A 16,401-nucleotide genomic window follows, 5' to 3' on the forward strand; every position below is an offset into this window, starting at 1 on the left:
GAGAGCACATCTTTTTCCATCTCTTTTGTTGAGTCTCTCCATTATGCCCTGTGCAAGCTTTTGCCATAAATTCCCCACTCCTACACAGAGATGGTCAACTACCAGTAATAACCAAAAAGCCTGATGGAGTCCACAAGAAAAATCCAGTATGATGCTTTTCAATAGCCCAAAGAACACTCTTTGGGAAAGATTTGTCTCAGAAAGGTAAATGGCCTTGTCTCACATAAACCAGCATCCTGCAGTGCAGCTCTGAAATCTGAGTCCCAGTCAGCACCAGTTTTCCTTCTGATCTTGCTGGTTTTTATCCACATGTGTAGGGAAGCGTAATAAAATTGACACCTTAATGAAAACAAAAGGCAAAAATATGCTGTGCTTTACCAATAACACACTCTGCTTCCCTTTCCGAAATAATTGTTTTAAAGTTTTAAAGAGTTTAGGCAAACTTCCTATGACAGAGACAGTTCTGGTAAGCATGTATTCCAAATATGTACATATTCCATTAAGGGGATTATGGGTTAATATGGGGATTGTACATTTGCAAAAAAAGGAAGTACAGGCTCCAAAGCTCTACCAAGGTGACCAGCAGAGAGTATGAGCTTGCTCTGGTTACATATTGAATTAAAGCAACATTCTTGGCAATTACATTTTTGTCATGGAGCATCTGCAAGCCTCTTTCCAGCATGGTATCAACAACAAACTGATCTTAATACTCTTAACTTGGGGGAATCACACTCAGACCTGAAAGAAGATGGCATAACTTTTATAATATCTGTGGTAGGCAATTTTTAGCTGGTGCAATCTGAATGCCCTAAAATGAAGATCCTCAGCTCCCCTTGTCACCAGCTGCATCTCAGATCCAGGCTGAGCATGGCAAGTCAGGCAACACCAGCTCTTGCCTGGGGCACTTGGAGCAGCAGGGTCTGAAGGTACCACTCACCACATCCTGCTGTGCCAGGGCCATGCTGCCAGGTGCTAAAGCAATAAACTGCAGCCCAGTTTGGCACAGGGGCAGGGAGGGAGATGCCTGAGCAGCCAGGCCAGCAGTCAAACACATGGAAATCCCTGGGGTGCAGCACTGCCACCAGACACCCTGGCAGCACCACTGCCATCCATACCCACCTCTCACTGCCAGAGCTCTGTTCCAGCAATGTGCTGAAAACGTTTTGTGTTTGGAAGTAACAGTTGTTAAATTAACCAAATGTTTATCAAGGAAAACAGAAGGTATCCTGTGATACTGCTCAGCAGTGCTCTGAGCACAGCCATTCAGCTGAAATTTCCAACAGTGACTCGAGACATTTGCCTCAGCTTGTGTCAGCCCAAGCTGGGATGTCTCAAGCAAGCCTGATTTCAAGAAACTATTTGGAAAATCACCGCCCTTTGAAAGCATCTTGGAGTACTTAAAGTCACTGATCATCTTGGGAAAACTTAGTCTGCAAAGATGATTATTCTCCCCAGCTTTAATTCAGATGCGTCAGTGCCTCTCTGCAAAGCTATTAATAGGTTTTGTTACAGCAACACCATTTTTGTGTCATTCTGTTTAACATTCATGTAAATTGGAGACTGCATGGCAACTGCTCCACTGAGGGGGGGAAAGCTACTGCAAATAAAAGATCAAAGGTGACTCCATTGGCACAGCCAGGGGATGCTGGGGGCACACCCAGGCTGTGCCAGCCACAGCACTGACACACAAGGAGCTCTCCAGGCTCAGGGCACCTGAACAGCACAGACACAACCTCTCTTACTGCCATATGGCCCAAGATTTTTCCAGCCCAACGCTCCCTTGGTGCTCAGGGACATGTCCAAAGCCTTGTGGTGACAAAGGCAAAGAAGGCCAGCAGTTTGGAGTAGCTGAGAACTACTTCAGCAGTTTTCAGAGCACAGGGTATGGCCCCAGCCCTGCTCCCTCTCCCAGCCCATTTCCTCATTTCCAGCCTCACCATTGCCCTTGCTCTGCAGCCAAACAGGAGCTCAGGCCACTCTTCAGAGGCACAGAGGAGGTCAGAGCCCTGCCTGGGCACTCATGGCTTTCTGGCTCCCCTCTCTCCACACCCCCTGCAAGGCTTTGTTCTGCATGCTCCAGGAACAGCAGGACACGGTGCTGCCCCCTGCTCCCCAGTGCCTGTGGCCCTGCTCACAGCACAGCTCTGGGACGTGGCTGCTTTCCTGTAAAGGCTTTTCCAGGCACTTGGACAGGGTGATGGATGGCTGCATCCATACCTGCTTTGTTTAGCCTGGAGGAGGATTTCAGGCCATGCTCTGTCTCCCTTGCTTCCCCCCAGTCCCAGCATCAGCACCACAGTCTCCTGATGGTGCAAGAAAATGCAAATAAATCAGGTCACTCACTGTAGTGCTTCATCCCCTGGGAAACTGCAGCAGGCTCTGCTCAGCTGGCATTTCTATCTTGAAGGTACTCAATGAGCTTTGCAACTCAGCCCAAATTTTTACTGTTTGACTTTTGAATATCAACTTACCCTGCAACAGAAACCCTGAAGATACGAGACACAATGTAATTCAGGCTACTCCAACTGGATATTTGGGAGTTTTAGACATTTGCAGGCCAGGACTGGGTTTTTGCCTCCCAAAAAGACAGCAGAGATAGGACAGGTAAAAACTGAGGTTGTCACTATGACCAAGCAAGGTATTTTCAAGAACTGAGAATCCCTGGTGGGATTCTCATCCTTCAGTGAACTAACAGCATTAACTTTGTAATAAAAGGTAATCCCTTGATTTTCTGATGACATGTGAACAAACTGCCTTAGAAAAAGGGGATTTTGTGTTATATTATCTTAAGAACAGGAGCAAATGACATAACCTCAGCTCTCATGCTCCAAGTGTGTAGAGCTAATGGGCTCTGACCAAGTGTCCTTCTCTAAAGAAGCATTACCAAAGCTCTTAAATTACATTTAGCTGACATGACCAAGAACAGCACCCTTTAATCCCTGGTAAACAAAGCAGTCTCTTTTTTATCATGGCAAAAGTAAAAACACAAGCATAGGTTAATGAATCTCATTCAGAGAGCACACAGGCTGAACAATTTGCACAGAATTTTCTACCCATCCCACTTAAAGAAGGTGGGCATAACAAGTTAAATTCTACTTTTCTTGCAGACTTCTCAAAGTTCTCATCACACATCATCTTTCTGAACACTTGAATAACATCAGCAAATTATCACATCCTTCCTTTTCATCCAACAGGATGTTATCACTTGCTAGCAGGCAGCAAAGCTCATTTCCCAACTCTGCTTCCCCACGCTGCCCCCCTTGCTCTCCAGGGGTCCCAGTCAGCAATTTTAACAAAGTGCCACATTGCTATAGCAACATAATTAATATAAGTGCACCCTGCTAATTTGGGGATGCTGGGAGTCACAAAGCACCACTGCTGGCAGGTCTGTGCTGAGAGCTGATCTCTGATAACAGAGCTGCAATCAAGGCAGGGATAGAAAGAGCTTGAGCCTCTCATGTGTTTGACCAAAAATAACACTCCCATTAACACAGCTCCTGAGTGTACAACTGGATATTAGCTGGGAGAAACTCCAGTGGAGGCACTGAAAGGACATGGGTGTAATGAAGAAAATGAACAATTACAAGGAAAAGGAAAAGAAGAGGAATGAAAGGCCATGCTGGCATAAGCAGAGGTCTCAGACACAAGTGTCTGGCTGTGAAGGGCTGCAAGGGGAAGCTCTGCAGTGCCCAGGGAGCACATGCCCTGTGCCACACCACTGCTGCCCTGGGCACTGCAGACTGGCAACGCCCTCAGACTTCCCCTCCACAGTGTCAATCAAAGCACCTTCCAGACAGGAGTTTTAGAGCATGGAGGCGCTGACAGCCAAAAGTAGGAGGACTGTGATTTCCTCTGAGTCCTCTTTATGTGTTACAAGTAGAATCTGTTACTAACAGATCTCGAAAGGGAATGGCAAAAGGCCAGGCTAGCTAGAGATGTTTGGGAAATGAACACCACTATTGCATAACATTGTGAAAAGTGAGATTGCTATTTACAGAGTGCTTATGCTGCAAGATCAGAAGCTCTTCCACATGAGATTGTCTGTGTTTCAGCACTCCCACATGCACACTTTGGATTCTCCAAAGATGAAGAAAAAACTAGTACCACACAGGCCATAAAGTGGAAACTCCTGGAAGAAAGAACAAGAGAAGTTCCCTTTCTCCATCCCAGCACAATCCCAAACCAGCTCCTCAGGAGAGTTACAGGTCCATCCAACCACTGCTCTTTGTAGTTCTTGTGATCTGAACCAGTTGTAACATCCTCTCTCTTCCAACAATTCATCAGCTACAGAGCTCACCAGGGCACCTCTGGAGGTGAACAACCAGGCACAAGGAACAGCCAGGTGGGAAATCAGCCAGCACTGACACAGCCTCTCTTTGTGGCACAGAACACTGGATAGGAGTATCACATTCACCAAAGGAACTGAGAACAGCAGTCCCAGCTTGGACTCTGCCTTGCACCAGAGCCTGCTTACAACAACAGGTTTTATGTGATTGTTCTTATATAGCTCAGCTTTTTGTGGAAGTGTTTGATCAGACAGAAGAGTAAACGTCCCTCAGTCCAGCAGGAGAGGTTGCACCCCAGTTTCCAGGGCTCCAGCTGAAGCTGACCTCAAGCTGACCTCTACAACCCCAAGAAGGGGATTGTTCTCTGCTTCTGCCACACATCCCTCACACAAATCCAGCCTGTTCTCTATGATTTCCTTAGGGATGCTCTTAATGTACAAACCAAATAAAAAAAGTAAAATGTCTTAGCACGGATCAATACTGGAGACAAAAGTGTGACTGAGAATAAATCATTCTCATGGCTTTCCAGCCTCTCTGTGGTAACTGTGATGGGAACAAGTCAATAACTAGTATGAACATCTCTCAGACTTTACTGCAGTGCACCCAGGTGCTAAACATTATTATCCTCTCCAGAGAGACAGGAAACAGGCTGAGTTAGGTGAGGTACAGCCTCAACAAGTGCTACTGCACTGCACTGGAAGGGCACAGACTCTGGAGGAGAAAAATTGGACCTACAAGGAGAGACTCAAACAAAATTCAGCAGAGAGAAAAGTGTGAGGTCTTGGGGGAGACAGTAGTTATCAAACATGTAAAAGGCTGCTGCAAAGAAAAAATAAACATTCCAGCCTCCAGGTCCTCTGAGGGCAGGACAAACAGCAAGGATTTGATTTTTTCCTGTTGTGAAACTTAGGCTAAATATTAGAAAAAAAGTTTTAAAGGTAAGGTCAGTCCAGCAATAAGCAAATTGCCTGGGGAGGCTGCAGAAGCTGCAGAACAGATCAGCATCCTAGAAGGGCATGGGCAGGCACTAATGCAAACTGATGCTACCTTCAGGCAGCAGCCTGACCTTCTGCCATGCTTTCAGTGCAGGATTCAAAGACAAATTCAAGCCCTTTGGGTAATCAGCAGGAAAGTGAACCACATCTCTGGAGTGCCAGCCTGTCCTCATAGCTATGGTAGTGCCCTACCAGCAACAACCAACTGCTCCCAAAGCAGGGAGCCAGAACAGCTTTGCTGCTGCAGTGCCCAGCTGGCAAAACCAGAGCTGGTACAAAGGGAATAACCACTGACATGCACAGTCCCAGCTGTGATCAGCCTGCAGCACACCAGCAACAGAACTCACTTCAGTTAAGATGGTAACACCAAGATACACCCTCATTTCTCCATCAGCTGCCTCTGCTGGCCCTGCTTGGCTGATTCCCACAGAGATTGCAATGCAGAGGCTTTGTAAGAGGAGGATTAGGTTAGTTACTCACTCTATTGTCATTCTGCCACCCTTCACATTCTAGTGAACCTTGTCTTTGAGGGCAAACGATCAGGCAGATCAAACAGAAGGAAAACAAAAGCATACCTGATTAAGGGCTTATTTTCAAGAAGGGCATGATACTTACAGGCTTCATATTTTTGGGTAAGATTGAAGTTGGCTATTGCTTATCATTTATTACATATTGTCATGTGCTTTGCTTAGCTTTTGCATTTTGATAAATGATTTCCATTTTCCATTCCTAGTTTGCTTGCCAGGGTTTAACATTGTATGAATAAGGAGAACAGTCTGCAGCGGTTAAGTAACAAAGATTTTCCAACTAGAGTAATAGTCAAGGGTGAAAAAATTCTCTTTGTGTAAATAAATTTATTGTAGATTCAAGATGAACAGGAAGGTTTGCTTAATGCACAATACAACTGAAAAATGACAGCCTACAGACACAAAGACCTACCAAGAGGCAATCTATTCCCTCCTCTCCACCTCCACCCCCCTTGGCAACACTGTCATTTCCTTATCCACAAAAAAAAATAAATGTACCAGCCAAAATGGCACTGCAGGATTTCTGTAGGAGTAATGTACAGTCTCTTTTTTAGCCTGTAAAGCTCTGAACTGGAGTGCTCAAAAATACCTTGGAGGAGAGCACTCTGGAGCAGAGAGCTCGTGGATGTCACCCTGAGCATTTCCCTAAAAGCCACAGAGCCCAGCAGCATGCAACCTGAGCTGGGGCTCAGGGAAATGGCCTGGAGCTCCAGCTTTGGCCACAGCCACCAGAGCCTCCTGCCTGTTCTGTGGGGCTGCAGGGGCACAGCTCCCCCTGTCAGGGGCTCTCCTCTTGCTCCACCATTCCTGATCTCTGCTCGCTCACACCCAAAGGCCACAGGGCCCTTACAGAGCCTGCAGCCAGGGCTCTCTATTATTTGCTTCAGTATTTTAGCAGCCTTGGAAGTTTCCTGGAAGCAAGGATGGATTAATGGAGCCCAGAGCTGCCTTCCTTTCTTATGGGGATCTACACTCCCCCACTGATGGTGAGAGAGGAGGAGGAGTTTGGGCACCTGCCCTCCACTGCCCACCTGCACCTCTGGCCTTGGGAAGCAGCAGGAATTGTACAGACACTGGGAGGGACAGGGAGCATTAAGTGATGCTGAGGGTGACAGATTAGCTCAAGGACTGCCAGCTAACCAGGCCTTGCTGCAAGCACTTTCCACTGCCCACCATGGACCCAACAATCCCTGCTCTTGTCCAGTGTGGATAATCAGTGAGTCACTCCCAGGAACACACACACACATCCTGCAATGAAGCACTGACCTAATATCTTCTAATAGTTATAAGACCTGACTAGGTGCTCTTTAGTCAAAGGTCAGTTGCTCCCTGAAGTGTATTATTTAAAGGGAAATCAATGATGCTGAAGTTTCTGAGCAAATGGAAGGGTGTGCTTGGTTTATCCTGGCAGTGGCAGAAGGAGCACAGTGGCACTGCAGAAGGGTGGAAGGACAGTAGAAACACTGAGATTTACTCAGTCACACAAAACCCCATTCAGCCACACTGTACTCAGTGTAACAGTACATGGAATGGATGTTCATAAGACTCCACACTGCTTTGTCCAACACAGCCAACAGGAATTTAGGTTTTTTATCTATTTCACAGAGACTGCAGGTTTAATATACACATGGTAAATTTCAAGCCAGGGTTAAGGCAAAACTTGCCATTCACTTAGGAGAAAGTAGTTTGAGCTGTGTGGCATGTTTTTATTTCACACTAGAGCTCACTAGAGGCAGAAACCCCAGTGAGGGTCCCAATCTTCATGCCAATCACACAAAACCTCTTCACAAGGGAAGATGGGCAAGGTTGTGCTACACAGCACAAAGAGAAAACCCAGCTCTTTTGATGGATGGATGATTGTCTCATTTGATGGATGATTGTCTAATCTCTGCACCATGAAGTGCCAGAGAGTAAAAGCAGAGTTCCAAGGGCTGAAGAGCTTTACTTCAGTTAGCATATTTACAGGGCAAATTATTAACTTGATACTTTGATACAAAAAAATCAGATATACTTTGGACTACAATTGTGGTCCACTTTAGGCTACAACTGCATCATTATCTAAGACACAGAACATCATATTCCTCAAGGTCTGAAAGACTCAACACCACAGCACAAACCCCAGAAATGTTCAAATTGGAATTCTGTCCACCAGAGTAAAGTTAACACCAAGTACAAAGCAGGAAAATACAAGGAAACGCTTACCAAGAACAAAGCAGGAAAATGCAAGGAAACACTTACCAAGTACAAAGCAGGAAAATGCAAGGAAACACTTACCAAATACCAGCAGTCTGGAGTTTTGCTGCAGGCAACAGGTAAGCTGTCGACTAAGCAACATTGATGCCATTTTATCTTTACTGAAAAAGACTCAATCTTGAGAGATTTCTTTCTGGTTGATGCTCTGGAAAAATAAAAAAAGAAAATCACTTATTCGTGTCCCTATAGATGCAGCCACTATTACTGTGCTGTCCAACTCCCCCTTTCATTAATTCCCATCCAAAGGCACCAAGAGCAGGGTTTGATGGATTAATGCTGATGTTCAGAGCAGTCTCAGGATTGAGCCCCACATCTGATTCTTGGCTTGGTCTTGCTAAGGTTAATGACTTCTAGGCTAAATGAATGTTCCAGCTTCAGCAGGGCCAGGGGGTAAAGGTCAGTACCTATTTGCCCTTGCTCTTCCTCTCTACTTTCTCTGTATATATAGCCTGTGTTGAACTTTAAAAAAAAAAGTTTCCAGTCAAGCCAAAGCTGTCGTTTTTGATTTGATCTAAGTTTATGAGAAAAATTTCATCAAATACAAAAGAGAGGAGGACAAGCATTAGGAAATAAAAGAAAATAAATCCTCTGAAAAAACAGCCTTTTAGCCATTAATTACAACTCTGTGAAGAGAGAATGTGAGAGCTGAGATTGTCCAGCCTGAAGGCTCAGGTTGCATCCCATCAATGAGTAATAAATACTTGATGGGAAAGAAGGAGCCAGGGCTTCTCAGAGGTGTCCAGTGATGGGATAAGAGGCAATGGGCACAAACTAAAATACTCTGAGCTCCACCTAAGCACAGGAAAACTCCCAGCAGGTTTCCCAGAGAGAGCATGGAATCACCATGCCTGGGGATATCCACAACCCAAATGGTCCAGAGCAGATTGCTTTAGGTGTTACTGCTTGGGCAGAGGGCTGGACCAGACCCTCAGCTCCCTCCCAAGGTCAGCCATTCCATGGTTCTTCCTCAGCTGGTTGCATAAAAATGACCTTGGAAAGTCAAGCAGCATGACAGATAAGATGCCTCCCTTTCACTATGGATCACTTGTGCAGAAAGCCGGGCTGGAAGTCAGGAATAGGTAAAACAGGTCATTGAATTATTATCCAGGACACAGGTTAAATTCAAACTTCACACTTATCAGCATGGCCCCTTGTTCAGTGTAGGACACTGGAGCCCTTTGCCTGGCATTTGCACCTTGCTGGATGCAGACCATGGAGCAGCAGTGGACCAAGGCTTGCAGTCCAAGTGACAAAATGTCACTATTATCCATAAACCTGGAAAAAATTCTATTTAACAAATACACTCAGAGTAGAGCTGGTCTTCCAGCAGAAAGAGAACACAGTTCACAGCTTCCATCAGTCCTATGCCATCAATAAAACATGCCAGCAGATGTTCATGACCAGATGCAGGGAAGCAGTGAGCTATTACTACCATGACAGTAAGTATCTCATACACAGAATTAAAATATCAGAAATTTAATTTCTGTATTGTCTTTATGTGAAACACTATTTGTTCTCCTTCACATGTGGGCTTTTTCAAAATATATAAAAGAAAATAAAAAATTTCTTGCCTACAGAGATTTATAAATTCACAGATCTATTAAGAGTCAGGAACAAAACCAATTCCCTGTGCCTCCCCAGACAATTGACACAGCACTTGGTTTCACTTAGTTCAAATTAAAATTCAAGGTAGTTTGCAATGTGCCAAGATGAACAAACACTTGCACAACACTTGTGCACACACTGGAAAAGCAAGATTGCCTTCCTAAGGCTTTGGGTCACAACTGCAGAAGAAACTAGTTAATTTTGTTTTCAGTAAAGAGAAACTTCATTTATAAGACAAGATTAGTTTAATTAATTCATTATGTTTTCTTCCTCAGCTTCATTCTTTACTTGTGCTAACTTCAGCATAATCAATGTGTGAAGAAATATCCCAACACCATGGATTTCTTATCTCATGACCACTCTCTAACAAAAACCAAATGACAAGAAAATGCCCAGCACCTCGATGGATGTGCTCTGCTCAGAGCTGTTTATCTGCTCTATATTACTCCAATCTCCAATTCCCTCCATAAGCTGCTCTACAAAGTGTTACTTTTTTAGTCTTTAGGAAGCTGTTAAAAGGTGAGCACAGGAACTCACAAAAGGACAGTGCAAACATACTTAAGAACCCACCAAGGTTCACTGCTTGTTCTCATACCCTTCAGTGATGTCCCATGGGGGTTTTGTTGCCAGCTGCCCAACTTTCCTTCTGCACAAGGATGATTTGCCTCTTCACCTACAAATCAAACACACCTTCCACAGCTCTACCAGGTTTCTCTTCTTCCTTCCCTAGGTGAACTACACCTCTGCTTCCAGAATGCTATTTATTTCTAATTATATTTACTGTTTATCTCAAATCCTTTAATACCTAAACTGCAGTATTCATTAGAGGCTGAAAAATATAACTGGGAATGATATTGGCTTTGTAAAAAAAAAAAATACTGCATGAGGCTTAAAAATAAAGTAGCTTAGCCCTAATTTTCCTTGACAGTTCTTACATAAAAAGTTTTACCATTTTCTAGTCCAGAGTCAGAATAAATCACATAACACCACATGTGACTATAACTAAACCCAGCGCCTTTTCCATCTCCATTATGCACACAGGCTCTCACAGCTGATGTGATTGGGATCTCAGTCTAAGCACACATTATTTGGTTATCACAATAACTAACTGAATTCTGCCTCCATAACCCATCTCCTGATCGACTCCCAGTGGCCCAGGCTGATCCAGCACTGCAAGCAGCAGCAGCAGAGGTTGCAATCCAGCAGAATCGGCTCCTGCACGTGTCCCAGCCGCAGCGATGGCACGCTCCATCACCCTGCTGCTCCACAGCCACTGCAGCCACACAAATCCCCAAATCCAGCCAAAACACTGCCACCAATTCCAGATAGCTGACAGGAAAGGGGATGGGAAGGACCATCCGAATACAAAGATGTGACACCCTTCCAGAAAAAGATTCGTAAGTCTTCCTTAAACGTTTTTCCTCCACTGGCAGCTGTTTGAACTGGAGCAGGCCATCAGTGCTATTCTGAAGTGAATCTCAGTACCTTAATTTTCCAAATGCATTTGCATAATTTTGTCTGTAATTCTGCATTATATAAACTGTGTTTGCCACTGCATGTGTTTAAGTCACAGCCACATTCTTCTGGTAAGAAAAATTATTTTCATTTTCAAAGAGAAAGCTCAGTCCGGTTTATCACATACATGAAACATAAGGATATGTGGATTTTTTAATGCATGCTGTGAAATTAGATGTATTTTTTTAAACAGCAGCTGCTAAATTTCTGTACCAAGAGATTATTTCTGACAGATAAAACTAGTTATTAGAGAGAACAGCAGTCATTCCGCAGCAGCAGCCTGCTGGGAACACAGAAAGAAGTATTGTTTCCATAAGTGAACGACCTTGTGTTTCCTGGGGGGGGAAACGTTGGAAAAAGTTTTAGAAAGAGGGGCCTTGATCCTGATACAAGAGAGAAAATGGGAGTCTGTGCAGCAATCTCACTGCCTAGCAGAGAAGCTAATGCAGCATGACATGGAGTGCCAGGCTGCAGCTCACAGAACCTGCCCTGGCAAACATCCTCTGGGGAGGGCCACAGGTAAAGGCAGAACTGAGACCCAGCAGGATGGGAGAAGAAGTCAGCTCTGCACATTTGCATCTCTTTCTTGCAACTCTGCCAAAGACACAGAAATCTGTTTGAAATTCATGGGGGCACATTCATCTGGCCCTCAGCTGCTCCAAATCCATTTAACCAGGAACAATTAAGTGGTTTAGAAACAGCAGCACAAGCTGCATTGGGCAATTACTTCACAAGGCTTCCAAAAACTGGATTTGGGAGCAGGGAGGATTCGAAATGCAAATTCATTCCTTTTTTTACTGTTTTCCTTTGCTTGACTCTTCTAGGCTGCACAGCAAGGGTACAGTCATGCTAAGTGCTAATTGTGACATTTCAAGCATCTCTAACTATTCTCTTAGTCCCGTTTGCTTGGATCCACCTGGATGTGAACCCAGCAGTAGGCTCACACACTGTGAGCTGCACAGGGGCTGCTGGGGGGTGCAGAGGCTGCAGAGCCCTCTCAGAGCTCAGGGCAGCACCAGCACTGTGCCCCAGTGCCAACCCTCCCTTCCCACAGCCAGCCTGCCCTGGCACCCCCAGGTGAGCTGGCACAGACAGGCTGCCAGGAGGGAGCCCCTCCAAGGCTCTTTATTTCACAGCTCAGCATGCTTTGACACTGCTCTTTCTGCCTTTTAACAGCAGAGGAACTGCAAATTGAGGAACCAAGTCAGCTGTCACTAAAAAGGACAATGTTGAAAAGTCAGGCAGGACCCAGGTCCATCCTGGACTTGTTAAAGAGGCACAGATCTCCTGGTTTGTAGTGCTCATGAACAAGCATCTTTACTGACACAGATGATTTAGCTCAGGTATTTTACTTCTGTGAACAGCTCAAGGAGATCTGAGTCTGGAACAGCCCCACAATCACACAAACAAATATAAGTAGGGGCAAGAAGAGAGTGAAGGCTGCCATCTCTTAAACATAATCATGTCCTTCCTTAGTCTGCATCTGAGGAAGAATCAGGTAATGCAATGTCATCATGCATAAAATGATCCAAAGAACACAGCACTTGCTGTTTGAAAATGGCACAGCTCCACCCTGCTTTGGGGAGTCCTCATGCAGCAGATCAAAGCAGCAAACAACTGAAGAACCAGTCTGTGACAGAGCACAGGGTGATGTCAGAAATCCTGACTTGCTGCTTTAGCCCCTTAAATGTAGTAAACAATGTAAATAAAGAGGCCTGGCAGCATGCTGGTGTATTTAACTGCAGTTCACTTGCTCCCAGGAGCAGAGTTAAGAGTTCAGTATAGATTAAGCATTCATCAAAGCCTGAGTGCACACAATGAAACAGGTCCTTTTACTTCTGCTGGGGTTTTATCCCAAAGTATACCACTGAAACAAATTTGGATTAGCTTACAGCAGCATTTGCAGGAGAAGTTTGTAAGAGTAACACCACGAATTTAGAAATTCAGTCAGAGCTAGGCCAAAGTTATCTTAAAGGGAATAGAATAGAATTGAAATATCCTGTTAAGAGGAGTTTGCAAGAAAATTTACATCTGGTGCTCATAAAAGGCTGACATTAGATTTTTTCATTAAATATCTATACAAACCCAACACAAAATAGAACTGGAACCCTCATCTTTGAGAGGAACAGTACAGAGGCAGCATCCTCATGAGAGGGCACAGCAAAGAAAAAGGAGCTGCTCATCCCCCATCTTGGTCAACCAAAGGCCACAGCCTTGTACTCCAAAAGTGAAGGTGGTTACAAGCACCCCACAACATGGAGCTCACACAGCAGGGTCAGGACAGAGATGGACACTCTGAAAGAGGTGGGCTGGGTCTGCAGGACCCAGCCAGAAAGAGCCCTGAGCACTTTGAAGCTCAACACTTACATGGCCCAATTTCATGGGCAGCAGCCAAAAAAGAGCCAAGCGAGGCTGTCCCCAAGGCCTGGAGAGCCTGTCCCTGCAGAGCTCACCCAGGAATTCCCACCAGGAGCACCAGCAACAGACCTGCACATGGAAATGTGTATCCACCACACAGATTTTGCCAAAAACCACTTCACAAGCTGACAGGCTGTTTATGCCTCTAATAATCTTTGTGTAGAACAGGATGCAATTGAAAACTCCATGATTGTACTTAAGTTGTCAAGGACACAGTTGTCATAGTTACAAGTAAAGCTCAAGTGTTGGTTATTCAGGGTTGCCTATTTATTATTGACACCAACATTGGACAGTCCCACGAGGCCTCAGAAGAACAGAAATGGAGAGACTGGTTTTGTCCTTCAAGTCCTGACAAAACAGCTAATATTGCACACAAAAGCATAATAAACTGGGGTTTTTGCACAGCTCTTCTCTCCCTCCACATGCAGCTGGCATTCAAGTCAGTCTGCTGTGAGCACTGCAGCAAAAGCACAAACCAAGCTGCACTGCACAAGATGAAAACCTCACACCTACAGCTTGGAATTACTGTCCAGTATCCAGCAGGACATGACAATCCCTACCTGCTCCATGGCACCTGCACGCAGGACAGGGCTGAAACAACAGCAAAGCCACAACAGCTTCAGCCCTTCCATCAAGTTTTAAAACTCATTTGGAGTCTAAAGTCTCACAACACTCATGTGTCCAATTTCTCCTCCTCAGGTGCCCTCTAAGCAGGGCTTGGTGGCTGGATATGAATATATGATTTTCTTTTTTCTTAAAATAAAAAAATCTTTCTGCCTTTGTCTCTGTTTACCCTCTCTCCAAAAAATATTGGGCCAAGGAAACTCTCCTGATCCCTAAACCAATGAACAAGGCAGGAATGTTGTGATTATGGCTAGGATCACACTAGGATCCAGGTGACCCACTAAACTTCTGAGCAGCTCATTTTTGATCCAAGAACTGTTGGCCCAGCTAAGGTGGGATGAGACATGCCTATACCTTCCCTGTGAAAGTGCATTGTCTCAGGAAAACAAAAACTGGAATTGAAAAAGCATCTGCTAGAAATGGGGCAAGTTCCAGATACAAAGCCAACAGTACCTACACAAATGGTATAATGGTACATAAATGCTGATAAAAAACAAGTACAAGAAAACTTACATTAGCTAAAAAAATTCTAATTTCTTTTAGGAATTTCTTTACAGTTCTCCCTGAAAAAACCTGCACATTGATATTTCAGTGAACTTTACTAGTGAGGTACATATAGAAACATCTCTTCAAGCCTATATTAAACATCCTTTTAAGCATATTTTAAATCCATTATTTTAAATGCAGATGACAACAACATATCCAAACCACGCCTGTTCATTTCCACACATTTCCCAGACCAAAACAGCCCAGCTCACAACGGATTAAACAAATTATGGCACAGTCGTGTTTATCAGTTTAGTTGCTCCACAAGCATTTTGTAGTTTTGAAAAAATTAAAGTATTGCAAAATACCCTCAAGTGGTATTTCCAAAGAAATTCAGTTATATTCCTTGCAAGATTTCACTCCTAGCATCCTACTGCTGCCTCCTCAGAGATCAGAAAAATAGATTAACAGCACCAAATAAAAGTACAATTTATTTTCCTGTGCCATAAGGCATAAAACAGCTCATCTGGAGCCAGCCTGCACCAAACCAAGGGAAACATCTCAAGCGGGGGCGAGAGCTGTGGTTTCTCAAGGTGACCCCCATTCCAGCTGAGGACACGAACAGCAGAGCCACGCAGGAGATTTCTTGTATAAAGGGTCCAGAAAGCAAAGCAGGAGCAGCTATCCCTGCACAACACACACACCCACACCTGCCCAGACCCAATGCCCACGCTCCCCCTGGGCACAGAGGGTGCAGCAGGGCAGACTCTGTGCCCACCCCACGCCCGCGGGCACACGGCACAGGCACTTACAGGGCTCGGATCCAAACTCCAGCTCTCCAAGCTGCCCACAGCCAGCTCCTGGCTTGGAAGTGCTGCTCCTGCTTCACAGCCTGCCTGCCTTCAGTGCAGGCTGCTGCTGGTTGTGCTGGTGAGGAATGCCATCGCTGCCAGCTCCTCCAGCGCAGCGGGGACAGGCATCACCCGGAGGAAGCCCCGTGCTGCAGCCCTGCAGCTCAGCTGGGGGGATGCCCCACTTAACGAAGGTTAATGGCACCAGCTCCTGGCAGCTACAGCCTGTGCTCAGCCAAAGCCAGCAGAGAGGAGCACACGACTCGTCTCAAACCTGAGAGGGTCTGGCTCTGGATTGTGGGTGTCTGAGTCCATCCGAAAGCCTCCTTGGCAGCTTTATGAAAACAAATTCCGAGAGGCAGAGCCAGACTGTGTAAAGGTTTGAAATGGCTCCATAGTTTCCAACAACTGTGGAAGTTGAAGAACAGGTTTTGTCCCCAAATCCCTTATTTTTACTCTGGTTTGCAGATCTCCTGAGGGTGACACCCAGGCACAGGAGTGTCACAAAATAACCTTGGTTTGGCTCATTCCCTCCAGGTGGTGCACAGGCAGCACGGCAGGCAGCAGCATCCCAGCAGCACCGCCCGCTGCACGCTGCTCCTGACGGGAATGGGGGGACATGGATACCCACAGAACACCAGCAGCCTCCCTTCAGGCACAGGGATGCAGGGAAAAGCAGCACAGGGTGCCATGGCCAGGCTGGGCTACCATGGCCAGGTTGCCATGGTGCTGGGGGGCAGGAGGGAAGATGTGCCAGAACGCAGAGAGGCTGAGCCGCTTCAGATTTAAATCCCTGTGACAGCGTTTCGGCCGAGCCACTGCACGGTTGCTGTGGCAACAG

The 16,401-nt window shown here is 45.5% G+C and overlaps 1 protein-coding gene across 3 annotated transcripts in view; it reads right to left on the bottom strand.

Moving 5' to 3' along the window:
- ABAT (4-aminobutyrate aminotransferase) overlaps window positions 1–16,401 on the bottom strand; it is a 49,515-nt gene that overhangs the window by 19,348 nt on the left and 13,766 nt on the right. For 2 of the 3 annotated variants that reach the window (XM_059484067.1, XM_059484068.1), the window contains exon 2: window positions 8,083–8,206. In XM_059484067.1, coding sequence (XP_059340050.1) covers window positions 8,083–8,152 — 70 coding nt within the window. In that variant the 5' untranslated portion in view covers window positions 8,153–8,206. Of the gene's footprint in view, window positions 1–8,082; window positions 8,207–15,521; window positions 15,793–16,401 lie in introns of those variants that run through there. The other variant, XM_059484066.1, reaches the window with a different exon arrangement.

The sequence above is a fragment of the Ammospiza nelsoni genome, chromosome 17 (genome assembly GCF_027579445.1).
Source record: "Ammospiza nelsoni isolate bAmmNel1 chromosome 17, bAmmNel1.pri, whole genome shotgun sequence".
Classification (NCBI taxonomy): domain Eukaryota; kingdom Metazoa; phylum Chordata; class Aves; order Passeriformes; family Passerellidae; genus Ammospiza; species Ammospiza nelsoni.